The 27774-nt window shown below is 46.9% G+C and overlaps 1 protein-coding gene across 1 annotated transcript in view; it reads right to left on the bottom strand.

Annotated features, from left to right (window-relative positions):
• The window catches only part of SMARCD1 (SWI/SNF related, matrix associated, actin dependent regulator of chromatin, subfamily d, member 1), a 39809-nt gene extending 13426 nt beyond the window's left edge, over positions 1-26383 (bottom strand). The window contains exons 1-10 of the mRNA XM_040426002.1: positions 26178-26383; positions 20778-20968; positions 12282-12324; positions 12074-12196; positions 11865-11987; positions 10982-11098; positions 4490-4591; positions 4238-4399; positions 4056-4153; positions 3839-3974 (exon numbers count right to left, since the gene is read on the bottom strand). Of these exons, the coding sequence (XP_040281936.1) occupies positions 3839-3974; positions 4056-4153; positions 4238-4399; positions 4490-4591; positions 10982-11098; positions 11865-11987; positions 12074-12196; positions 12282-12324; positions 20778-20968; positions 26178-26333 (1251 nt within the window). The 5' untranslated portion in view covers positions 26334-26383. The remainder of the gene's footprint in view (positions 1-3838; positions 3975-4055; positions 4154-4237; positions 4400-4489; positions 4592-10981; positions 11099-11864; positions 11988-12073; positions 12197-12281; positions 12325-20777; positions 20969-26177) is intronic.
• Between the last annotated feature and the right edge of the window lie 1391 nt (positions 26384-27774).

Here is a 27774-nt window from a genome sequence, read left to right as displayed (position 1 = left end):
TTCTATTGTGGACCAGCTGTTTCGTTCCGCAAAATACGAAATGCACACTGATGTCATCCGTATTTTTTGCGGACCACAAAATACATACGGTCGTGTGCATGAGCCCTTATACCTTATGTCTGAAGAGGCTCCAATCCTGATTTTGGCTCACAATCACTGATGGAAACCGCTGACCAAAAACCTGATGTGTGAATGAGGCACAACTTGTATTTATTCATTTATATTCCTGCTCATTCTGGGCTCTGATGTCAAGGAGGCGGTCCCATCAGTGATTGACAGCTCTCTGTATACAGTCATAGAGGGAAGGCTGTCAATCACTGATTGGACCGCCTCCTGGACTTCAAAGCCCAGAATGAGCAGAAATATAAATGAATAAATACAAGTTTTACTGAATCTTTTTCCATTAAACTATATGTTATCAGTTTGCTCAGCTCCTCCTGCTCTATAACATGCTGCCTGCAGATTACACTGGATTTTCATGGCGACAGGTTTCCTTCAAGCAAATCTCTAGTGTCCACATCATTTACAGCCCATCCGTCTGAGGAATACCTTAATGTAACGAGAAGAACGGGCAGCGAAACCGTGGCAGCGATAACACACGGAGGGAGGAAAACGCACACCTGGGAACAGCGCAAGAGCATGAACTGAATCACTACAATAAGCAGCGCTCGCAGAATACATAATGCAGGTTACAAACTTGAAAAAATATAGAATTAGTTGAGGCCGATCAAACTGCAGCACGTTAGTAAAGCCTCGAGGGGAGATGTGTTCAACGCATCAAAATATTATAGAGCATGAAAAAGGAATAATAGTGTTCCAGAATCTCGTCCTTAGGCTCCATTCACACGTCCGTGGTGTGTTGTGGACCCGCAACACACCCGCCCGGCACCCCTATAGAAATGCCTATTCTTGTCCGCAAGCTGCGGACAAGAATAGGACATGTTCTATCTTTTGCGGAGCTGCGGACCTGAAGATCGGGGCCGCGCTGCGCAAATGCGGATGCAGACAGCACACTGTGTGCTGTCCGCATCCATTCCGTCCCCATAGAAAATGAATGGGTCCGCAACCGTTCCGCAAAATTGCAGAACGAATGTGGACCCATCTGCGGACGTGTGAATGGAGCCTTACTGATCTTTTACACAGACGATATTGGGTCTGCCCATGGACCGAATATCTGCCATTAGTAGTTTGGCTTCTACTGATGCAGATATCAACAGAAAACCTGAGCCCAACAGCAAAGCTTAATGTACGGCTCATAGGAAGGACAAGTCATCCTCTTTTCTAGAACACGTAACCTGCCCCATGGAAACAAATCCATTGTTTCTAACTAGAACAGTCAGGCCTAACTATAGCATAGGTGGCTGGTGCATGACCTGAAGCCAATGTATTAGTGCTTTTCAATGATGCAATACAAGGGTTGGCTATGCCCTCTCCTGTGTGAATTGGTATTGAGATGCTGCTGCATGCTGGGACAGTTGACAAGAAAACCCACCAACACCCAGCAAGTATCAAGCAAGAGTTCTATTCTTAATAATAGGATACGTGCTGTGGTAATGTGAACAGAAGAATATATGGTAAAGTCCTGGAAGTGGTGAATATCTCACCCAGGTTCTTCAACTGGTGAGGTAAGCAAGATCCAGGCTGGTGCTGGCTTCAGCAAACATAGTTGCTGAAGCTATTTTCTTTAGTAATTCATGGGCTGGATTTTATTGGACTGGGGAAGGTAGGTTTGGTAGTGGGACCTCCCCAATGCAGGGCATTTTCCCCTAGCCTGAGGGATCTCCAGCTGTAGTCATCTGGGATCGTTAAAGGGAACCTGTCACTGGGATTTTGGGTATAGCGCTGAGGACATGGGTTGCTAGATGGCCACTAGCACATCCGCAATACCCAGTCCCCATAGCTCCGTGTGCTTTTATTGTGTAAAAAAAAAAAACAGATTTGATACATATGCAAATTAACATAAAAGAGTCATATCTTACTTGTGTGACCAGAGAAGAGTCATATTTTCAAGCTCTGACTCATCTCAGGTTAATTTGCATATGTATCAAATCGGTTTTTATACACAAAAAAAAAAGCACACAGAGCTATGGGGACTGGGTATTGCAGATGTGCTAGCAGCCATCTAGCAACCCATGTCCTCAACGCTATACCCAAAATCCCGGTGACAGGTTCCCTTTAAAGGGGAAATAAAACACGTCCCCGGCTGTCAGTCTCGGGAGTGATGTCTGGAGACAAGTCCAGGAGGCTGGCTGCCGTCCTGACTAAGAAAAGCCTGATGCTCAGTGTGACCTGTGTTTAATAGGAGAGGCAGATACTGACCTGTGTTAGTTAGTGCTCAGACGAGCAGGATTTTGTTTTGCAGTTTTTGCCGGTAATGTAAAGGCTATTTATTTTGCTGTTTGCACCACAATAAAGTGGAACCTTATTTGAACTTTATCCTGTTGTCTGCACAAGAATCTGTCATCGCCACCCTGCTTGAGAGAGCAATGACAGTACATGTACAGGTGAAACTCGAAAAATTAGACTATCGAGCAAAAGTCCGTTTATTTCAGTAATGCAGCTTAAAATTTGAATTTTGTGAAAAGGTTCAATATTCTAGGCTCAAAGTGTCACACTCTAGTCAGCTAATTAACCCATACCCCCTGAGCAAAGCGGCCCTTTAAAATTGTGGCTTTGGGGTTTCATAAGCTATTTCATCCAAATTATAACAAAGGCTTGAAATATCTCGCTTTGCATGTAATGAGTCTCTCATATATTAGTTTCACCTTTTAAGTTGCATTACTGAAATAAATGAACTTTGCACAATATTCTAATTTTTCGAGTTTCACCTGTAGACTTGCTGGGTATCAGACCGTTGCCTTGATAACGGCCATAATCGGCATCTCCCCGCACCCGGTGTCACTTTGGGTGAGAGAGAAAGGCTAGACAACCCAATTATAAAATGGGTTGCCCAGCTAAGTCGAGGAAAGGACAGGCCAAACACCTGCAAAATAAAAAACACAGTTCACCTCTTCAATACCCCCCTGGATCCAGCGCAGATGATCCAGTGGTCCCCACCAAGCTGTCAGCATTTGCTGCAGCCAAACGGTGGCCTCAGTGGCATCTGCCATGTGTCAACAGGGAATTGAGTTTTGTTTGTTTTGTTGTTTAACTCATTTTAGAGCATTTGCCACAATCCCCTTTAACCAGTTAATCATCTTTAAAATTGTGTCACAGTAAATTGACAGGCTTCCTCCATCAGAAGCTCCCCTGCCCAACCAAACTTATAGGATAGCACAAACCTGATCAGTCTGCTCAGACATTGGTGGCACACCGCTAGGATATGCCACAATGTCAGATAGCCCAGAGATGGGACCTGCACCTATTTTCAGAAGTCCCCTAGAAATAAATGAAAAGCACCCCAAGCAAAAGCAGCCACAGCTCCATTCACTTCTATTGGACTTCTGGAAAAAACGGAGCCGGCGCTCGGCTATTGTTGGATATTCCATAGAAATGAATGGAGGGCGGCCGCACATGATCACTTGAACAGACACAACCCGTGTAAGCAACAAAACAACAGTCCCTGAAAGAGAATCTGTCGTTCAACGGACCCCTTTAATACAGAGGCTCTATAAGATGCCCACAGTGCGATACTTCTGCAGAGGTTTCTGTTTGGGGAGCTGTTTAGAGGCATACGGTGCATTCTACTGATGCTGACAGTCAAAATGTGGCTGCGACATCTTTCAGCACGTAGGCTGTGGCCATGGATATGGGGCGCCCTTTACCCATCAGGCCGGGAGATGCCAAAATGAGCATCTAGTTTCGGCAACAGCACCTGCCAAACAAAATTAAGCTGTACCTTGTTATCTAGAGCTGCAATTTCTTGCTGGCTGGAAGTAGAGAGAAGAAAGGAATTCATCTGTGTTTTCAAAGTATCATCCACTTCAACATCGATATCATAGCAAGCGGTCTTCTTCTGATCATTTGGATCCACACTAGGAACACAGCACAATGCATGTTACAAGTCTGGGGGTCTAGAATCAGGTCGTAAGAAAATAAAAATGTACCCAATTTACCTAATGACATGATTGATTATGATTGGCTCCGGTGGCATAAGGAGGGCATGGAGTCTCTGCGGAAGCTCGGAAAACTTCATCCTCTGAGACTCAAAGATCTGTGGTGGCAAAGAGATGCGACGGTGAGAAGATACGAAAAGGAAAAAGGGACGGCGCGGTTTAACACAGAATGCAGCGCCCACCTGCTGGAGGTACTTGTCACAGAGGATAAACTCCCGTTCATGAGGGTCCTGAAGCTTATGAGTTTTGATATACTGCCATAGGGCTTGGATGATAACTGGACGAGTCTGGGTGTGGATACCAAGAAGACGGGCCAAGCGGGGGTCAAGCTTAAACTGAGGCGGCTGGAAAAGGACATAGAAATTGTAGAGAAGCTGCAGACAGCGTGAAAAGTGTTGCTACAAATGGATAGAGGACGATTCCTCCAAACATACCTGATAATCTAGCATCAGTAACACAGTGCAGCGCACATTGACATCTCCTGGGCGCTTCACCTGAAACCCATCCGTCTCTTGTGTGGTCGGCGTTCTGTGCCACTGCAAGAAATGACCAGTACAGGGGCGTTAGATTGGGGAAGTGACTAAAAGTCTAATATACACCCATATTATAAAGGAAGGATAATGCTGAAAATTCTATTTTCCATTCACTTTTAATCATAAAATGTCAAATGTCCACGTCTTCTGCCATACTCCGTGGAAGTACAAAGCACATGAAATCAGTGGTGTGGAGAATTTGCATTGGAGCGGCTGTAATGTCCTGTATAGGAGGTTCATTCATCATCATTTATGCCAGTTATGCCGGGTGTGAATGACGACTGAAATCTACTCCAGGTCTTAGATGGAAGATGCTCCTAATTTATGACAAGGCCTACTTCTCGTAATCCACTCAGTTGGTACTCCAATAAGGCCACTTTCACACTAGCGTTTTAGTTTTCTGGTATTGAGATACGTCATAAGGGGCTCAATACGGGAAAAAAAACGCTTCAGTTTTGTCCCCATTCATTGTCAATGGGGACAAAACTGAACAGAACGGAGTGCTCCAAAATGCATTCTGTTCCGTTTAGATGCGTTCCCATACCGGAGAGCAAACCGCAACATGTAGTTTGCTTTCCGTCCTGAGATGCGGGGACGGATCCGTTTTCTCTGCCACAATCGAAAACGGATCCGTCCTCCATTGAATTTCAATGGAGTTCATGACGTATCCGTATTGGCTATGTTACAGATAATACAACCGGATCCGTTCATAACGGTTGCAGATGGTTATATTATCAGTAACGGAAGCGTTTTTTGCTGAACCCTGCTGGATCCAGTAAAAACGCTAGTGTGAAAGTAGCCTAAGGATCGCTTGGTGCGCATGTCTAGGGGAGGCAGCCCATAGAATACAACAGAAAAAGACCGGCCCTCACTTTTGCGATTAAACTTAAATTTACTCCATTTCTTTACATCAAGACATGCATTGTAAGGCCTGCACCTCGTCATAAATTGAGAGTATGCTCAGGCGGTGCGTAAAACACTAATGTTTGAGAAATGACCACCAATCTTTTATTTAGGCATTTTAACCTTTTGGGTGGACATACCATTTCAATTCCTGGCAGCGGCTCCTTAGCACCAGACATCAAACTGGAATTAGGCAACTGCATTAAAAGGCTACATGCACACAAATGTATTTTGCTTCCGTGTCAGTTCCGTTTTTTCTGCGGATAGGATGCGGACCCATTCATTTCAATGGGTTAGCAAAAAATGCGGACAGCACACCGTGTGCTGTCTGCATCAGTATGTCCGTTCCGTAGCCCCTCAAAAAAAAATAATAATAATAGAACATGTCCGCAAAACGGATAACAATAGGACAAGAATAGGCACTGTTACAATGGATCCGCAAAAAAACGGATGACATACGGACGTCATCCGTTTTTCTTTTTGCGGACAGCAAAACACATACGGTCGTGTGCATGTAGCCAAAGGTTATGGACACCTTTGTAAAAAAAAAAATATATATTTTTTTTTACACTAATTTATTTTGTGGAGAAAATGATTTCTCCAATTGGTTCTATTCATCTATCTTTTTTCGACAGTTCTACAGCCCGCTGTGCTTCCTATGCACAGCAGGCTGCTCTCAGCGAGTTTGCAGAGAATCCGTCATCTGACAGATTTTCTGTAACTCCTCCTGTCCACACGGGAGCGCTCACTGTCTCCCTCTCCCTCCTCCCCTCAAAATTGTTAAGAGTATTTTTACTCTTCTGGAAAAAATGTAGTGCGACCTCTGCATCAAACTGCAGACACAACCCCTTCCATGCCATGGTCCTTAGGGACAGCTGTATTGAAGGGGCTAACCATTGGGCTGCTGCTCTGCTGCCATCCCGATGCCGCCGCCGCCCCCCCCCCCCTTTCCCCGCAGTGTTGGATAGCCGTCCTCACCTCCATACAAGCAGTCACCCCCCTCCCCTTCAGGATGGCCGGCGCTGCAACAAGCCCCCCACCCCCAAGTCAAGGTTTGCAGAGCGACAGCTGACACTTTGCTTGAAACGGCAGACAGTGCTGGCACAGATGTTGGCAGTTTAACCCCTTTCATGAAGCGGTCCTTAGGGACCGCTGCATGGAGGGGATAACCATCGGGCCGCTGCTCTCCTGTGGCAGCGTCCCTATAGTTACCATGGCAACCAGATGCCTTCACAGGCATCTGGATTGCCATGGTATAGCTGAGCCTGATCAGGCTTACTGTGAATGACAATACACTGCAGTAGACTATACTGTGTACTGCAGTGTATTGTAGAGGCATCAGACCCACTGGATCTTTGAGAACCAAGTGAGTCAGAGTCAAAAAAAAAAAAAAAAAAAAAAAAAGTAAAAAAATATAAAAAAGTTAAAAGTACAAAAAGCATAAAAAAAATAATCTAAGGCCTCTTTCACACTTGCGTTGTTGGGATCCGGCATGCACTTCCGTTGCCGGAGGTGCCTGCCGGATCCGGAAAAACGCAAGTGTACTGAAAGCATTTGAAGACGGAACCGTCTTCCAAATGCTTTCAGTGTTACTATGGCACCCAGGACGCTATTAATGTCCTGGTTGCTATAGTAGGAGTGGGGAGCGGGGGAGCGGTATACTTACAGTCCGTGCGGCTCCCGGGGCGCTCCAGAATGACGTCAGAGCGCCCCATGCGCATGGATGATGTGTCCATGTGATCACATGATCCATGCGCTTGGGGCGCCCTGACGTCACTCTGGAGCGCCCGGGGAGCCGCACGGACGGTAAGTATGCTGCTCCCCCGCTCCCCGCTACACTTTACCATGGCTGTCAGGACTTTAGCGTCCCGGCAGCCATGGTAACCACTCTGAAAAAGCTAAATGTCGGCTCCGGCAATGCGCCGAAACGACGTTTAGCTTAAGGCCGGATCCGGATCAATGCCTTCCAATGGGCATTAATTCCGGATCCGGCCTTGCGGCAAGTGTTCCGGATTTTTGGCCGGAGCAAAAAGCGCAGCATGCTGCGGTATTTTCTCCGGCCAAAAAACGTTCCGGTCCGGAACTGAAGACATCCTGATGCATCCTGAACGGATTTCTCTCCATTCAGAATGCATTAGGATAATCCTGATCAGGATTCTTCCGGCATAGAGCCCCGACGACGGAACTCTATGCCGGAAGACAAGAACGCAGGTGTGAAAGAGCCCTAACTTCTTGCTATATCTGCACACATAATTAATAAAAAAAATGTAAAAAATAAAACCACTAAAAAAAAAGTTTGGTATCGCTGCGTCCGTTACGACCAGATCTATAAAAGGATCACGTACTTTTACCGCATGGTGAACACCATAAAAAAAAATAAAAAAAAAACTTTAATGGAATTGCAATTTTGCCCACAGCACTTCCCACAAAATGGTATAAAAAGTGATTAAAAAAAAATAAAAAAAAATTAAAAAAAAGTCATATGTACCCCGAAATAGTACCAAACAGTCATCTTATCCCACAAGAAATAAGCCCCTACCTAAGATAATCGCCCAAAAAATTAAAAAATATGGCTTTCAGAAAATGGAGACACTAAAACATGATTTTTTTGTTTCAAAATTGCTTATTGTGTAAAACCAAAATATATAAAAAAAAACAAACAAAAAAATACATTAGGTATCGCCGCGTCCGTAACAACCTGCTCTATAAAAATATCACATGCGCTAACCAGTCTGGTTTACACCGGGAATTTTTTTTAAATAATGTGCCAAAAAAGCCATTTTTTATCACATTAAATGACAAAGTGTAAAACCAAGCAACCAAAAATGCATATGTGCCCCAAAATTGTACTAATCAAACAGTCATCTCTTCCAGAAAAAAAATGAGACCCTACCTAAGACAATAACAAAAAAAAAATATATAAAAAATTGGCTTTCAGAAATAAAATTTAAAAAATAGACATTAGGTATCACCGCATCATTACGACCTGCTCTATAACAGGATATGGGGGCGGGGCAGCTGTGCTGTGTAACAGGATATGGGGGCGGGGCAGCTGTGCTGTGTAACAGGATATGGGGGCGGGGCAGCTGTGCTGTGTAACAGGATATGGGGGCGGGGCAGCTGTGCTGTGTAACAGGATATGGGGGCGGGGCAGCTGTGCTGTGTAACAGGATATGGGGGCGGGGCAGCTGTGCTGTGTAACAGGATATGGGGGCGGGGCAGCTGTGCTGTGTAACAGGATATGGGGGCGGGGCAGCTGTGCTGTGTAACAGGATATGGGGGCGGGGCAGCTGTGCTGTGTAACAGGATATGGGGGCGGGGCAGCTGTGCTGTGTAACAGGATATGGGGGCGGGGCAGCTGTGCTGTGTAACAGGATATGGGGGCGGGGCAGCTGTGCTGTGTAACAGGATATGGGGGCGGGGCAGCTGTGCTGTGTAACAGGATATGGGGGCGGGGCAGCTGTGCTGTGTAACAGGATATGGGGGCGGGGCAGCTGTGCTGTGTAACAGGATATGGGGGCGGGGCAGCTGTGCTGTGTAACAGGATATGGGGGCGGGGCAGCTGTGCTGTGTAACAGGATATGGGGGCGGGGCAGCTGTGCTGTGTAACAGGATATGGGGGCGGGGCAGCTGTGCTGTGTAACAGGATATGGGGGCGGGGCAGCTGTGCTGTGTAACAGGATATGGGGGCGGGGCAGCTGTGCTGTGTAACAGGATATGGGGGCGGGGCAGCTGTGCTGTGTAACAGGATATGGGGGCGGGGCAGCTGTGCTGTGTAACAGGATATGGGGGCGGGGCAGCTGTGCTGTGTAACAGGATATGGGGGCGGGGCAGCTGTGCTGTGTAACAGGATATGGGGGCGGGGCAGCTGTGCTGTGTAACAGGATATGGGGGCGGGGCAGCTGTGCTGTGTAACAGGATATGGGGGCGGGGCAGCTGTGCTGTGTAACAGGATATGGGGGCGGGGCAGCTGTGCTGTGTAACAGGATATGGGGGCGGGGCAGCTGTGCTGTGTAACAGGATATGGGGGCGGGGCAGCTGTGCTGTGTAACAGGATATGGGGGCGGGGCAGCTGTGCTGTGTAACAGGATATGGGGGCGGGGCAGCTGTGCTGTGTAACAGGATATGGGGGCGGGGCAGCTGTGCTGTGTAACAGGATATGGGGGCGGGGCTGTGGAGCTTGTGCATGTGAAATCAACAGGAACGTCCACAGAGCTGAGGAATGAGAAACAGTGAGTGAATCTCATATTCGAGCATTTCTGAGAGCATGCGAAGCAAAGCTGATACCAGTAAACAAACAAGTGCAAGTTTATTATGTGCTGCATTACGGTAAGATTTGGGGTTATTGATTTTTAGTGCACAAAGGTGTCCATAGTCTTTAATCAGTTTGGTTATCAGGCCTGTGATGGGCACTAAAAATGACAGCAAGTTGGATCAGTAATTTTAACAAAGTCCGTCAAGTTTCTATCATTTGACTAGAGGGAAAAGCGCTGCATGCTGCGCTACATATTCTGCCATTTATGACAGAATCTGCAGCTGAGCCTCCTGACAGATTCTATGACAGAGATGTGAACCTAGCGTTACAATGGCATGAGTTAATATGGTTGTCTCACTCGCGCAAGTGGCGTTTATCATGAAGAGAAAGTTAATACAAGCCACTTCCTAATTTATTGAGATTGCCCATATTACCTCGATTGCTGGCTGGATTTAATTTTCCCATTGCATTATACACTTCTCGTATCCACAGGTTACGACCACCCTGCAAATCAAGCAGCAGTGGTCGTGCTGCACACTATGGGAAAAGGCGTCAGCCTCTCTGGCGACATGCCTTTCCTATAGTGTGTAAGCACAGCCAATGCGGCTGGATTGCAGGGTGGTTATAACCCCTGGATACGAGCAGTGTATAATGTGATGGATCCAACCAGCAAAGGAGGCAATATGAATAATCATAGTACATTAGTAAGTGCCTTGTATTAGCTTTCTCTAAATGATAAATGCCATTTGCTGAAGTGAGACAGCCCCTTTAAGAGGAACCCTGTCCATAATACCCATTAGGGCATGGACGTCATAGATAGAGGGCAAAATACACTCAAAAATTCCCCTTCTACAAGTTACGATATACAATTCCCCTGCAGTACCCGGCTGGCAGGAGCTTCTGCTGGCAAAATGACTTGTTTACCAGGGTTTCTATTAGCCAGCCGGTACCTTTGATAGCAGTATAGTTTGATGCCCGGTAGGCACAGAGCAGCACTTGTCTGAATAGTAAATGTTGTGTGGCAGAGTCTCAGCACGACTGGAGTTGGACTTTATTTCCATATAGACTATTCCAACAATGAACGTCCTAATATACCTGCGAAACCGGATGCACAGCAGCAATAACTCTCTGCAGTAGCTGACATTACATTTCATCCGGAAAGTAGGCATTCTGTATCTAAGAGAATACTGGCAGCAGTGACATACACTCTACAGAAGCACAGCAGACGGACATACCTCCACTAGATGATTATCTGGTCCATACAGGTCCTTGTCTAGTTCAATCACCAGAGACTTGAAAAAGGATGAAAATTTCCTCTTCTGTTTGGTGGCATCGTATTTGGACAAAGCAGCCTGCAACACAAAATGTCAACATACTCGCCTAAAATAGTGCACACCGTCATATGATCTAAAGCGGAATGCAGCTCTGAGGGGCTTCTAAATACACAGCTCGCCCCGAGAGCCGCAGACAGGGCTGTGTAACCTATTCTACTGTACGCAGATAACTGTACGGCTGACGGCAATCTCTTCTGAGCCTCCCATGGATCTAAGAAAGCTGCTACTTATCTCACAAACACAAAAGGATCAGGCAGTTGAAGTTCAACGTGCCTGATCTTATGTCCCTCAACATCAGCCATTAGGGTAGAGTCAGGAGGCCCCAAACAGCCCCTGAAATACGTAGCTTCTGCCAACAGAGATCTATCGTGTATGACCAGCTTTAGTCTGGCCATACACTTGAGGTACCTCTAATGGCCTAAAGTGTTTCCTCCTGGTGCCCCAATAAAGATAGCCGAATGCCTCTGGAAGGAGCTTCTTTGAAAACGCCCTGAAGGTGAGATGCGGGTTTACTGATTCTCACTGAAGAGCCATAGCAGTGTATGAAGGCTCGTTTTTTAGGCAATACTCCATGGCAAAAAGTAAGAAAATTAATTGATACCAGCCAATCTCTCTGTAAAGTCTCATCTGTAAAGAGCAGGGTACTGGATGAGATGAAGCTAGGGGGTGGATGTACTGTGTCTACCTGAAGAGAACATCAGTGTATGGAGACTTCTTTTAGAGGCCAGTCATATGCCAATTTACCCCCGTACCATAGGTGACCAACTCAACCAGACACACTTACATCCTCAAGGAGACGTCCTTCTACGCGCAGCTCCCATGATGCCACAGTCCCCTCTCCATCCTCAACATCAGATTTAGCGGGGTTAAAGGTGTTAGAAATAAAGATCCGAAGTTTTCGTTTTTGCTATAAAAGAGGAAAAGACGACATATAAAGGATAACCCAACACTGCAACCCAAATCCGTTCATACAGCCACGAAACTGAACAATACCTTGATCGGCCTTTTCAAGGCTTCCTGAATATCAAGACGTTTCCTCATAATTGTCTGATCCAATTTCCTCTCAAAGGCCAATAAATCCATGTAAGCCTGAGATTCAGGTACCAACTCCCGAATCTAAGAAAGGGATAAGGAGGAAAGTCAGTAATAACCGTGCACGGATCCAAGTGTATTAGCGCCTCATCGCTCTGCCAATACTCACTCTCTGAGGTAGAATCTTGTCAGCCATCTTCTTCTTCTTAGCACTGGAAAATTGAAAAAGTAATGACATAAGTCTAGATGACTTCCCCTCAAGCACGTCACAGGTACAGCCATCAGAAATCATCCTAATCATGAAGAAAGCTCAAGAGTGACTCCGAGTTTGATCCATTTTCCCCGTATGCGTTTTTCACCTTAGAGACCTAGCAATTTTCATCCCCCCCCCCCCGGACGATATAGCCGTATGAGGCTTGTTTTGTGCAGGACTTTAACCACCTCAGCCCCCAGTGCTTAAACACCCTGAAAGACCAGGCCACTTTTTACACTTCTGACCTACACTACTTTCACCGTTTATTGCTCGGTCATGCAACTTACCATCCAAATGAATTTTACCTCCTTTTCTTCTCACTAATAGAGCTTTCATTTGGTGGTATTTCATTGCTGCTGACATTTTTACTTTTTTGTTATTAATCGAAATTTAACGATTTTTTTGCAAAAAAATGACATTTTTCACTTTCAGTTGTAAAATTTTGCAAAAAAAAACGACATCCATATAGAAATTTTGCTCTAAATTTATAGTTCTACATGTCTTTGATAAAAAAAAAATGTTTGGGTAAAAAAAAAATGGTTTGGGTAAAAGTTATAGCGTTTACAAACTATGGTACAAAAATGTGAATTTCCGCTTTTTGAAGCAGCTCTGACTTTCTGAGCACCTGTCATGTTTCCTGAGGTTCTACAATGCCCAGACAGTACAAACACCCCACAAATGACCCCATTTCGGAAAGTACACACCCTAAGGTATTCGCTGATGGGCATAGTGAGTTCATAGAACTTTTTATTTTTTGTCACAAGTTAGCGGAAAATGATGATTTTTTTTTTTTTTTTTTTTTTTTCTTACAAAGTCTCATATTCCACAAACTTGTGACAAAAAATAAAAACTTCCATGAACTCACTATGCCCATCAGCGAATACCTTGGGGTCTCTTCTTTCCAAAATGGGGTCACTTGTGGGGTAGTTATACTGCCCTGGCATTCTAGGGGCCCAAATGTGTGGTAAGTAGGTAAATGACCTGTGAAATCCTAAAGGTGCTCTTTGGAATATGGGCCCCTTTGCCCACCTAGGCTGCAAAAAAGTGTCACACATGTGGTATCGCCGTATTCAGGAGAAGTTGGGGAATGTGTTTTGGGGTGTCATTTTACATATACCCATGCTGGGTGAGAGAAATATCTTGGCAAAAGACAACTTTTCCCATTTTTTTATACAAAGTTGGCATTTGACCAAGATATTTCTCTCACCCAGCATGGGTATATGTAAAATGACACCCCAAAACACATTCCCCAACTTCTCCTGAGTACGGCGATACCAGATGTGTGACACTTTTTTGCAGCCTAGATGCGCAAAGGTGCCCAAATTCCTTTTAGGAGGGCATTTTTAGACATTTGGATACCAGACTTCTTCTCACGCTTTGGGGCCCCTAGAATGCCAGGGCAGTATAAATACCCCACATGTGACCCCATTTTGGAAAGAAGACACCCCAAGGTATTCAATGAGGGGCATGGCGAGTTCATAGAAATTTTTTTTTTTTGGCACAAGTTAGCGGAAATTGATATTTTTAATTTTTTTCTCACAAAGTCTCCCGTTCCGCTAACTTGGGACAAAAATTTCAATCTTTCATGGACTCAATATGCCCCTCACGGAATACCTGGGGGTGTCTTCTTTCCGAAATGGGGTCACATGTGGGGTATTTATACTGAAAAATAATGAAGGGTGGTCCCTTGGGGTTTACCCCAAAATAGACTACTCGTGAATAGACAGAAAAAATGTAAAAAAAGGGGTAGTGACGTTTTAAAACCTAACTTTTAATAGGATAGTTATAAATCCCACCTGGGAAGAGGACCCCTACCTGACAAACAAAACATAGACACAAAAGAACAGGGGACCTGGTGTGACAGGTACACCCAGTGGTCAAATGAACAGGCACGTCCAGGGGTGGGGCGGGACGTGAGTGTTTGACCAATAAGCGTAAGTAAGCAAGATAGCGCTGGTACTGAAGACCGTGGCTTGTGCCGTGGTCTATAAGCATGCCAGGGAGGCAAAAAAGAAAGGGTAGGTCTTACCGGTGGATGGGCAAGAGGACCAGCCGGTCCAGTGCCCTTAGGGGAGATGTTCGCACTTATGGATGCGTCCCTTTGTGCAGGATGATGGTCACTTAGTGCAGGAGGGCCACAGGGAAGAAACTGTCCCTGGTGTTGCCCTACTTGGCCTAAAGCTGCCCTAAAGTGCCTGCTAATACGGGGTCCGATCCCCGCAAGGGGTGGCCCCGTCCGGAACCTAGCCCTAAAAACAGTGACCCTAGATAGCCCTGTAAGGACGGGAAAAGGGAAAGGCCCTATGGGGCTCAAAATGGCCTGGGTCAGCCAATGAAAGAGAGAGGGAAGGGGATATGGGTGCTAATGTGGATAGATGTATAAGGAAATCCTACACTAGTGTAGATAAATACTCTGTGTCCCTACGCGTTTCGTTGGAGAGTAAAAGGATGCTATATATGTCCTAAAATAAAGGAACTATAGGTAGTTGCCTATGGCAAACCCCACAACTCGTCGGGGGACAGGGGTAAAGGGTACAGTATACCTCCCCTACTCGCAACCTATCTGTATGATCAGGACAGATATGGGGGAGGGGAGGGAGAAAATGCAAGTGGCGCAGACTTGACGGGACTAGACAGTCCTAGATAACCCAGAATCTGTTAGGCATGGGGGTCATGTGACTTCTCCTCATAGGATGCGGCACAGCAGATACAGGTGCCGACCATCTGCCTGGCGTCTATTTATACTGCCCTGGCATTCTAGGGGCCCTAAAGCGTGAGAAGAAGTCTGGAATATAAATGTCTAAAAAATTTTACGCATTTGGATTCCATGAGGGGTATGGTGAGTTCATGTGAGATTTTATTTTTTGACACAAGTTAGTGGAATATGAGACTTTGTAAGAAAAAAATAAATAAATTCCGCTAACTTGGGCCAAAAAAATATCTGAATGGAGCCTTACAGAGGGGTGATCAATGACAGGGGGGTGATCAATGACAGGGGGGTGATCAATGACAGGGGGGTGATCAATGACAGGGGGGTGATCAATGACAGGGGTGGTGATCAGGGAGTCTATATGGGGTGATAACCACAGTCATTGATCATGCCCCTGTAAGGCTTCATTCAGACGTCCGGATGCGTTTTGCGGATCCGATCCATCTATCAGTGCATCCGTAAAAATCATGCGGACATCTGAATGGAGCTTTACAGGGGGGTAATCAATGACAGGGGGGTAATCAATGACAGGGGGGTGATCAGGGAGTCTATATGGGGTGATCACCACAGTCATTGATCATGCCCCTGTAAGGCTTCATTCAGACGTCCGGATGCGTTTTGCGGATCCGATCCATCTATCAGTGCATCCGTAAAAATCCTGCGGACGTCTGAATGGAGCTTTACAGGGGGGTAATCAATGACAGGGGGGTGATCAGGGAGTCTATATGGGGTGATCACCACAGTCATTGATCACGCCCCTGTAAGGCTTCATTCAGACGTCCGGATGCGTTTTGCGGATCAGATCCATCTATCAGTGCATCCGTAAAAATCATGCGGACGTCTGAATGGAGCTTTACAGGGGGGTAATCAATGACAGGGGGGTGATCAGGGAGTCTATATGGGGTGATCACCACAGTCATTGATCACGCCCCTGTAAGGCTTCATTCAGACGTCCGGATGCGTTTTGCGGATCCGATCCATGTATCAGTGCATCCGTAAAAATCATGCGGACGTCTGAATGGAGCTTTACAGGGGGGTAATCAATGACAGGGGGGTAATCAATGACAGGGGGGTGATCACCACAGTCATTGATCATGCCCCTGTAAGGCTTCATTCAGACGACCGGATGCGTTTTGCGGATCCGATCCATGTATCAGTGCATCCGTAAAAATCATGCGGACATCTGAATGGAGCTTTACAGGGGGGTGATCAGGGAGTCTATATGGGGTGATCACCACAGTCATTGATCATGCCCCTGTAAGGCTTCATTCAGACGTCCGGATGCGTTTTGCGGATCCGATCCATCTATCAGTGGATCCGTAAAAATCATGCGGGCGTCTGAATGGAGCTTTACAGGGGGGTAATCAATGACAGTGGGGTAATCAATGACAGGGGGGTGATCAGGGAGTCTATATGGGGTGATCACCACAGTCATTGATCACGCCCCTGTAAGGCTTCATTCAGACGTCCGGATGCGTTTTGCGGATCCGATCTATCTATCAGTGGATCCGTAAAAATCATGCGGACGTCTGAATGGAGCTTTACAGGGGGTTGATCAATGACAGGGGGGTGATCAGGGGTGATCAGGGGCTAATAAGGGGTTAATAAGTGACGGGGGGGGGGGGGGGGGTGTAGTGTAGTGTAGTGGTGCTTGGTGCTACTTTACTGAGCTACCTGTGTCCTCTGGTGGTCGATCCAAACAAAGGGGACCACCAGAGGACCAGGTAGCAGGTATATTAGACGCTGTTATCAAAACAGCGTCTAATATACCTGTTAGGGGTTAAAAAAAACACATCTCCAGCCTGCCAGCGAACGATCGCCGCTGGCAGGCTGGAGATCAACTCTCTTACCTTCCGTTCCTGTGAGCGCGCGCGCGCCTGTGTGCGCGCGTTCACAGGAAGTCTCGCGTCTCGCGAGATGACGCGTATATGCGTGACTGTGCGCAGGGCTGCCACCTCCGGAACGCGATCCTGCGTTAGGCGGTCCGGAGGTGGTTAATGGTACCATTTTGAGGTACACAGTCATTGATTAAAAAAGACCATTTGTTTTCCGGTTGGTCTCCGGATTTTTTTCTTCAATTGGTCCCTGTTCCTCTGCTACGGCCCCTGTTACTTTTTGGAGCCCAATATGTAAATCCGCAGTAAAGGTACAGGGAGGAGGAGACCTCAGCTCTCCTCGGTATGCGCCATCGTCTCCCTCACTGTGACACTGCAGAAGAAATGCTGTTTTTGCAAGATTTACCTAATGTTACAAGTTCAGCCAGTGTAAACAAGTTACTCCGGAGCGTCTTTACCTCCGGTCATAGTGGCGATGGCTCCAGGTGGATTTCCTTACAGGGTCAGATCTTGCAAGAAGAGCAAGTCTTCTGCATCGCTAAGAAGTGGTCCACATCAATTGAGGAGGAAGGCAATGCCCACTGAGGAGAGCTGAGGACTGCCTTCTCCCTGAATAAAAGGTATTGGGTTCCAAATAAAAAAATAATGACAGGTCCTCTAAATTTTATTAACTCTTTCTTGGGAGGAATGGGGAAAAAAAACAACAAAAAAAAAAAAAACAGCAATACGGCCACTGACAGATATATGTCACGAGCCTTCCTCAAGCTTGAGGAAGGCTCGTGACCAGAGGCGAAACGTTGCACCACTTGGGTGAATAAAGGGTTCCCTTGCTTTTATCCATTGGAGTGCCGCTCTTTTTTCTGGTCCTTTTTATTGGGGACATCAGTCTATTCCCCTTGGGAAGTGCACTAGCATCTCTTCTCTGCAGCCAGTGCCGCCATTTTTCATATAATATATATATATATATATATATATACATACATATACGCACACTGCGTGCAGAATTATTAGGCAAATGAGTATTTTGACCACATCATCCTCTTTATGCATGTTGTCTTACTCCAAGCTGTATAGGCTCGAAAGCCTACTACCAATTAAGCATATTAGGTGATGTGCATCTCTGTAATGAGAAGTGGTGTGGTCTAATGACATCAACACCCTATTAGGTGTGCATAATTATTAGGCAACTTCCTTTCCTTTGGCAAAATGGGTCAAAAGAAGGACTTGACAGGCTCAGAAAAGTCAAAAATAGTGAGATATCTTGCAGAGGGATGCAGCACTCTTAAAATTGCAAAGCTTCTGAAGCGTGATCATCGAACAATCAAGCGTTTCATTCAAAATAGTCAACAGGGTCGCAAGAAGCGTGTGGAAAAACCAAGGCGCAAAATAACTGCCCATGAACTGAGAAAAGTCAAGCGTGCAGCTGCCAAGATGCCACTTGCCACCAGTTTGGCCATATTTCAGAGCTGCAACATCACTGGAGTGCCCAAAAGCACGAGGTGTGCAATACTCAGAGACATGGCCAAGGTAAGAAAGGCTGAAAGACGACCACCACTGAACAAGACACACAAGCTGAAACGTCAAGACTGGGCCAAGAAATATCTCAAGACTGATTTTTCTAAGGTTTTATGGACTGACGAAATGAGAGTGAATCTTGATGGGCCAGATGGATGGGCCCGTGGCTGGATTGGTAAAGGGCAGAGAGCTCCAGTCCGACTCAGACACCAGCAAGGTGGAGGTGGAGTACTGGTTTGGGCTGGTATCATCAAAGATGAGCTTGTGGGGCCTTTTCGGGTTGAGGATGGAGTCAAGCTCAACTCCCAGTCCTACTGCCAGTTTCTGGAAGACACCTTCTTCAAGCAGTGATACAGGAAGAAGTCTGCATCCTTCAAGAAAAACATGATTTTCATCACACGCGTCCAAGTACTCCACAGCGTGGCTGGCAAGAAAGGGTATAAAAGAAGAAAATCTAATGACATGGCCTCCTTGTTCACCTGATCTGAACCCCATTGAGAACCTGTGGTCCATCATCAAATGTGAGATTTACAAGGAGGGAAAACAGTACACCTCTCTGAACAGTGTCTGGGAGGCTGTGGTTGCTGCTGCACGCAATGTTGATGGTGAACAGATCAAAACACTGACAGAATCCATGGATGGCAGGCTTTTGAGTGTCCTTGCAAAGAAAGGTGGCTATATTGGTCACTGATTTGTTTTTGTTTTGTTTTTGAATGTCAGAAATGTATATTTGTGAATGTTGAGATGTTATATTGGTTTCACTGGTAAAAATAAATAATTGAAATGGGTATATATTTGTTTTTTGTTAAGTTGCCTAATAATTATGCACAGTAATAGTCACCTGCACACACAGATATCCCCCTAAAATAGCTAAAACTAAAAACAAACTAAAAACTACTTCCAAAAATATTCAGCTTTGATATTAATGAGTTTTTTGGGTTCATTGAGAACATGGTTGTTGTTCAATAATAAAATTAATCCTCAAAAATACAACTTGCCTAATAATTCTGCACTCCCTGTGTGTGTGTGTATGTATATATATATGTATATATATTTTTTTTTTTTTTTACTATTTTGGACAATAAACCCCGTTAAAAAAAAATAAACTATGGAGCTGTGTGAGGGCTTCATTTTTACAAGATTACTTGTAGTTTCATTGTTATAGTTTTTAACTTGGAGTTTTTTTTTTTTTTAAGAAAACAATTTTTCTAAACCATTTACCGGTATTAGTCCCACAAGAGGACTTTGCAATCCTCAAATAATACACTATACTATTTATGTAGTACAGTGTATCATGCTATTAGAAGGACACTGGCAGGCAAACTATTAGGCCGTGCCTCTGGCACAATCCAACAGGGCATATACATGGGACAGACCTGGGGCCCATCATTGGACCTCAGGCTGCCATGTGCAGTCATTGGCATCCAGCGATCTCATTCGCGGTGTTGTTGACTGACAAAGGGAGCCCCCTCCCTCAGAAACCACTAAGATGCCGCAGTTACTATTGACCACAGTATCTAAATGTCCGGCACCGGCACTTCTGCAATCCAGGCCGTTAAACAGCAGCCTGGCTGTCTTCAGAGAGCGGACCACAAAAAGGCATCTCAGTGGTCATTAAGAGGTTAAAGGTTCAGAATAGTTTGCAGAACAGAAAACCAATCCTGTGAAGGTCAAACAAGTAGTAGAGGAGATCGGCTTTACTAATGTAGAACTGACAAGGAGAAGGAAGATATGAGAAAGAAAAAAATCTGCATTAGATAATGGTAAATGAATGCACACTGAGGAGGCCATGTAAGGGCGAATTCACATACGCCAGATTTGTTGCAAAAAATTCTGCGCCTATCGTGTTCATCTGAACAGGGCTTGCAGAAATCGACCTTCTTACTGCAGTGAGAAACCCACTCACTATAAAGGAACTGATTTCCAGTCGAGGAAACTTCTGCAGAAAATATAAAAACAATAAACTGCCATATGTGAATTCCCCCTTCTAAGCAGACTGGGCATCATCACCTACTGTATTTTCCTTGTGTTGATGTCAGGGTGCCCTGCACCGACTTACTGGGTGCCATCACAAGTCTTTTCGGCCACCTTTAGGTGCCTACCTCTTGCTGATGGCACCAGTGTGGACAGAAGTGGGAGTCCAAACCTGAATTTCTCCCACTTGTAAAGAAAATGAACACAATTATAATAGTGAACCACAGATTCCTTACTACACAAGTGACGGCTCACTAAGGTGGTAGAGACCCACATGGCCCTTAGGAAAGCTACATTTCAGTGCCAAGAAGATAACCCGCTGGGCTACGTCAGGGAGGCTGGGGTGATCAGGTGCCTCCTGCCTCAGAGGAGCCTTACCTGTGATTCCTATTCTGAGCCGCTTGTTGTTGCTGCACTTGCTGAATCTGTTGAGGTCCGGGCCGTTTGCGGGATTGGTCCATGCCTGACTGAGCCATCCCTGGACGGGCAGCTGGACTCCCTCCATAACCTGGAGGACCCATGGCTGGTCCTTGAGGGGTCATCCGACTGCCTGGAAGCATCCCAGGCCGCTGTTTGAAATGAGAAGAGTGTTAGCATGGACCGGATACAAATCTGTGACAGACAACTGTTCTACTTTACTGGCTGGACAGATGGAAGGAACTAGGACTGCAGAATCAGACTACATGGACCATGGAGACACATGGACCTGAGCAGGAGCTGCAGACTGCAAATATTCTGGACTAGAAACTTCCAATCACGTGGCTTTACTTATAATTTCAGATTGGGAAAAAGAAAACAGTTGTGAAGGTCAAAATAGTTTAAAGGGGTTATGCCACACATAGTGTGGCCCGACTCGTGGTGGGGTTCATACTTACCTGGTCCCCGCTGCATCGCTCTATGGCCACCTTCGCAGGTCCTGGGAATCATGGCTGCTGCAGCCAATTACTGATGGCAACAGTGACAGGATGTGACCCAGTGACATGCCGCACGGGTGACAGGTCACTGCTGTGGCCAGTAATTGGCTGCAGTAGTCACGCGACACCCGTCAGCAGAATGTTGATGCAGGACCTGCGGAGGTGGACATGGAGCAAAGCAGCTGGAATCCAGCAGTGGTGACCACTCTGAGGTCTGTTAAAAATAAATTTAGTGGATAACCCCTTTAAAAAGCCAAATACGGATAATCCATGCGTCCATCACCCAGTATATAGCTCAACCTCCACAGTAATTCAACCACGTTGTGTGGGACAGGGAGCATGAGGTGGCGGGCTGGTTCTAGCTTTGTTAGAAAGTCATTTTTTACATTATTCATGGGAGAACCCTTTAAGACTAATATGACATCAGTGTATTCAGTCCAGGAAACACGCTCTGTGTGAGGGCTCTGACCAAACTCAAAGCATCATCATGGTTTCTGCACCAGTCAGACAGGAACACACAGCATGATAAGTCAATATGATGCTGGGAGTTCAGGTCAGAAGGGCCGTGTCCGGTCCGGTAAATACGACCATGACACGGAGTACGTTAACCACTCTGAACACGTCCGTGGGAAATAAGCCTAAAGGCCCTAAAATGTATTAGGAAGATTGTATCTGAGACCACACTTAGGCCCCTTGCAGACGAGTGATACGGATTAGGTCAAGATGCGTTCATTTAAAAATGCGCGATTTCGCAAGCAAGCTCATTCTGTTTTGTCTGCGATTGCGTTCAGTTTTTATCGCGCGGGTGAAATGCGCATTGATGCGGTTTTTCACGAGCGGGATAAAAAACTGAAGGTTTACATAAAACTTCTCTTAGCAACCATCCGTGAAAAACGCATCGCATCCGCACTTGCTTGCGGATGCGATTTTCACGCAGCCCCATTCACTTGTATGGGGCCAGCGTTGCGTGAAAAACGCTGAATATAGAACATGCTGCGTTTTTTACGCAAACGCACAAGGGATGCGTGAAAAACAACGCTCATGTGCACAGACCCACTGAAATGAATGGGTCCGGATTCAGTGCTGGCGCAATGCGTTCGCATCACGCATTGCACCAGCGCGGAATACTCGCTCGTGTGAAAGAGGCCTTAGGGTCTGCCAATGATTGTGTGTCTACAGCTCACATGCAGATCTATGCGTTTCCCTAGTTGGATAACCCCGGGTATCCTCATGCGGCAGCCGACTTCCGTCTGTCCCGGACTACTGCTTCCTCTGGCATCAGTTACCCTGGACGCTCCAGTGATCCTATCAGGGCCCCGACACCGTTACAGATTGACCAACCCAACAAGTGATTCCCAATTCCCAGGAACATCTACTTATATCTCGACCTCAAGACAACTCTTGCAGTAGGGTTGAAAAGGAAAAGAAGCGATGATTGTAGTATTCTATACTGACTGAGAGCTGGTGACATTTTTCGGTCAGCATCCGTGAGCAAGCTGAAGAATGGTATACTTTCCTCACTGTGAGCCCCCTCCCACACCTCGTGGTCCTCATAGACAGCGCATGTGTCCCCCGACTTTAAAGGAGTTCTCTGGGCTTTTAATATTGATGACCTATTCTCAGGATAGATCATCAATATCCGATCGGCGGAGGGGTCTGAGACCTGGCACCCCTGCCGATCAGCTGTATAAAAGGGAGGTGCACGCTGTATGCGTGTGCCGTCAACCGTCTCTCTTCCTGCTCGCTGCTGCTATGTCAATGGCAAGCAAGAAGAGAGACAGGAGGTGGCACGGGCGCACGGCCTTCTCTTCATACAGCTGATCAACAGGGCTGCCAGGTCCCGGACCCCCACCGATCTGATATTGATGACCTAGTCTAAGGATAGGTCAATATTAAAAGCCTGGGAAACCCCTTTAATGTGTATTCACATAGCAGTGGTTTTCCACGGACCGTGGTGACAGGTCTGAAGCATGCCCTATTTTGTTCCACGATTATAGTCTATGGGTCTGTGAAAACCAAAGACGCAACATGGACGGCAACCATGTTCTGGACCACAGATAGGAGATGCTCTGGAAATTAGTTTTCAGCCTAGCAGTGTCCGTGGAATATGGATGACACACAGGGCAAAAAACGGACCAAACATGGACATCTTCACGGATGAACTTGTGAACAAGGCTAGCCCTAGAAACATAATGTCGGCTGGATCTGGCGTCCATCTGATGTGTATCCGGGTGTCCTGCCTCTAGCCGACACCTGATGTCAGGGTAAAGAAGAGCCGGGCATGTTGGATTTTCCTTTTTAAAGAGCTTACTCTCCTCTCCACATGGACAGAACATGCAGGCCGAGCATGCATGTGTATGTGGGGGCCAGGAGTGTAGGCCATGTTATATAGTAAATGGGGGTCTGCTATGAGGACCGCCGAGGACCTGATAGAGTGAAACCACACAGACCTGTCATGGAGCCTTCACAGGCGGCACATTTTGTAGAAGAAAATGTCCGTGACTGAAAATCGGTTCCATTTACGTGAATGGGGCTGTTTTGGCGATGAGCACATGGATTTCTGCTGGACACAATTATCAGTTGCAGAAATTTGTGTGTGAAGGCACCCCCAGAACTGACGCTCTACTGAATAAACAGCGCACATGGATGTATAGCACTTGTACAGGCTGATGGTTTATAGACATGGGGCACAGCCCATAAAAACAGAGATTAGTTTCTCTAAAGGTGCCCCATAATACACGGGCAGCACTGTGCCCTGCCATGGGGTATGACACCGGGGCACAACACAGTCCCTCCAGCTGCTGCAAAACTACAACTCTCAGCCGGCGGCTGGGAACACACTGGGTATTTCAGCTCTACATCAGCTGGAGAGCCCGAGGGCCAGGAGACGGCCATGCTGACAGCAGGACAAGCGCTATACAGATAAATGGCGCCAGTCACCGCCTTATAGAGGAGATCGGCCGGGTACCATGCCAGGTGCCACCATAAGCCAGGGCACACTTATATTAATGGAAGGAAGCAAGTACGCCATGGCCAGACCCCTCTGTTCAAATCCAACATGGCTGAGACTTCTTATCTCCATTGTCTGACTTCAGCAAGTGTCATTTATCATGTACAGAACGTTATTCCAAGGCCTTTACTAATGTATTGTGATTGTCCATATTGCCTCCTTTGCTGGCTGGATTCATTTTCCCATCACATTATACACTACTTGTTTCCATGGTTACGACCACCCTGCAATCCAGCATCGGTGGCCGTGCTTGCACACTATAGGAAAAAGCACCTCTCTGGTGGCCAGGACCGTGGGAGCGCACACAGGCTGGTGCTTTTTCCTATATGTGCAAGCACGACCACCTCTGCTGTATTGAAGGGTGGTCGTAACCATGGAAACCAGAAGTATATAATGTGATGGAAAACTGACTCCAAAGGAGGCAATAGGCACAATCAGCCTACATTAGTAAGTGTCTTGTATTACCTTTCTCTACACCAGGGATGCTCAACCTGCGGCTGTTTCAAAACTACAACTCTCAGCATGCCTGGACAGCCTACAGGTTGAGCATCCCTGCTCTACACGATAAATGCCGTTTACTGAAGTGATTGATGGGTTTGACAGACTTACGTGTGCGGCCAGCTTCACCCTGCATTCTTACACGCATAATACTTAATGGGGGTATCCCCATCTGGTACATTGAGGGGTCCCACTTCCCACCTGTCACAGTGGCGCTCACTTGGCTATTTTCGGACCTCCCAAAGTGATGGACAGGGGTTACGCAGTGTGCTCTCCTTCAAGTCGGGAGCCCTGTTCTCTGGATAGCAGTAGGACCCGAACCTAGCCGACACTGACGACATAGGCTAGTGAAACGCCAGCAATGCCCCAGGTGAGTTAACCCCTTCAACCCTGCTTCCAGCGCGGATCTCCTGCCACACACACAAGACCTTATCCACGTGACAGCCTATGGGGTTATCCACACATCCAGTTTATAATGGACTGTGAATATCAGCTGTCAAATAAATACTATGTCCATGTTCACATCCCCCATACAAGTAGAGGGGTCGTTGTATGGGTACTTTCACACTAGCGTTATCCTTTTCCGGCATTGAGTTCTGTCCTAGGGGCTCAATACTGGATAAGAACTGATCAGTTCTATCCTAATGCATTCTGAATGGAGAGCAGTCTGTTCAGGAGGCATCAGTTCAGTCCCTCTTACGCTTTTGGCCGGAGAAAATACTGCAGCATGCGGCAGTTTTTTCTCCGGCCAAAAATCCTGAACACTTGCCGGATCCGGCATTAATTTCCATTGAAATGTAAAATTGTTGCATCCGTTAATCCGGTCGGTGCATGCGCAGACCTTTAAATCTGTGAGAAAATAAATACCGGATCCGTTTTTCCGGATGACACTGCGAGAGACGGATCCGGCATTTCAATGCATTTGTCAGACGGATCCGGGGAGATCCAAGGTGGAAACCTGAGGGTCAGATCATAATGTGACGGGGGCTCCAGCTGCCAGGACCCCCCATGACACTATAAGTTGGAGGAGCTGATCACCACGTCAGGGGGCAATAGCGGGCATCAATGGGAAGAGCCCAGTGGAAAGTTCCTGGGAATGTGTCATCCAGAGCGGCCATGGTGACAAGTGCAGGGTCTCCTGGACCAGGGGGGCTCTCCATGTAGGACCACTTGCTGGCCATGTCTACCACTGGTGTGAGTGTGATACATGGGATTGATGGTCTGCTGTACCAGGCACCCCTCCCCCATCCTCGCTAGAGGACTGGTCCTCGCCTCCATCACCCACATCTAAAGGCCAGGGAGGCTCCTGCAGAGCACAGGAGCGCCGGCAGCCGCCACATCTGCCCTCTCTCTTACCGGGTAAGCTGCTCCGGGCATAGGAGATCGGTACATGCCTTGCCCCGGGGCGGGGCCCATCCTTACAGCCGGGCCTGGTGTTCCAGGGCCCAAAGCGGCCACTGCTGGCCCGGATCCCCCCGGAGTCACCGATTGGAAACCAGCCCGCGCCGCCATCGCTTTGCAACAATGGGGCCGGAACCGGAAGTACCGTACCACACAAGGGGGGCCGAGAGGCTGGCAGAACGGCGCTTAGCGTGAGCAGAATCAAAGTCCGGAAGTAAGCAAGCGCCATTTTGGTTGAGGGCGAAGCACGGGATGCTGTGTATTACTTTACGATGTGACAGCTCCTTGGTCGCCATTTTGGAAAATGGCAACTCAAATGAGTTTTATAGGTAGATAGGTAATTATGTTATCTCCCGGCTTCGTCATTCCTGCTCGTTTATAAAGAGTCAGTGTCAGCCCTAATATCTAAGGCAGCTGCTGCAAGGGTTCAGCGGAATGGTATCTCCGTGTGGCGACGTGTTACGACACGCCAGAAACAGCAATGGACGACTCCATTCTTGTTTTAAAAAAATACTTCCGGTCGGACATAGATTACTGAATGAATGACTGCGGCGGTGACTGCTGCGCCCAGGGGCTGACGCGTCGCACATGCGCAGTTCATTGCAGGGAGGCCTTATGGCGCCCTCTTCTGGTTGTCTACTGATAAACTGCTGACGTAACAGTTTTCCCGCCAAAAGTTGAGCGTCATTGCCAGGGAGTGCCATTGTAGAACTATGGCCCCTGCTTTACTTATTCCAGTGGGTGACTGAGCTCCGTTTTTACAAATGTATGCAATGTAAAGTGATTTTTTAATTTCCTCCATTTACCTTTAAAGTGGTTGTCCCATGAAAAATATTCTGCAGTTTTCAACACAGCACCTGGATCGGAATACTTTTTTCAGTGCATGTACCATATTTTTCACCCTATAAGATGCACTCGGCCCCCCACCCCCTCCCCCAAGAGTGGGGGGAAAATGTCAGTGCGTCATATAGGGCGAATATTAATGATGGCTTCCATTACAGAAGCACTTGTTAGTACAGCAGGACTGGGGGGCGGTGAATACAGCGCTCCCTGGTCTTCTCCTGCCGGCAGCACACGCTGCTCTGTGACCTGCGCTCAGCGTGAGGACGTAGGTGTGCTCTGTAACCTCACGCTGTGCGACGTCGAGTCACAGAGCGACAGGAAGGACGCTGGACGTCAGGAGTGAGTTGATTATTATTATTTTTGTCCTATTTATTTGGGGTTCTCATCTGAGGACTGATTGGGGGTCTGCCCTGAAGTTTAATTAACACTGTTGGTCTGATCTGAGCTGTTTTTTAATTAACATTGGGGGTCTGAGCTGAGATCTAATTAAGGGCTCATGCCCACGAGCATAAGCTCTCAGTGCCCGTGCTGCGGACGCACTACTTTTTTGCAGAATGGAACCCCACGAAAGCACTCTGTAGTGTTTCTATTCCGTGGTTCCGTTCCGCACCACATCTCTGGATTTGCGGACCCATTCAAGTGAAGGGGTCCTCATCCGTGATGCGGAATGTACACGGCCGGTGCCCCGTTTATTGCGGACCCGCCATAT

This window comes from Bufo bufo, chromosome 3 (genome assembly GCF_905171765.1).
Source record: "Bufo bufo chromosome 3, aBufBuf1.1, whole genome shotgun sequence".
Taxonomy (NCBI): domain Eukaryota; kingdom Metazoa; phylum Chordata; class Amphibia; order Anura; family Bufonidae; genus Bufo; species Bufo bufo.
This window is presented reverse-complemented; position numbering and strand designations above follow the sequence as displayed.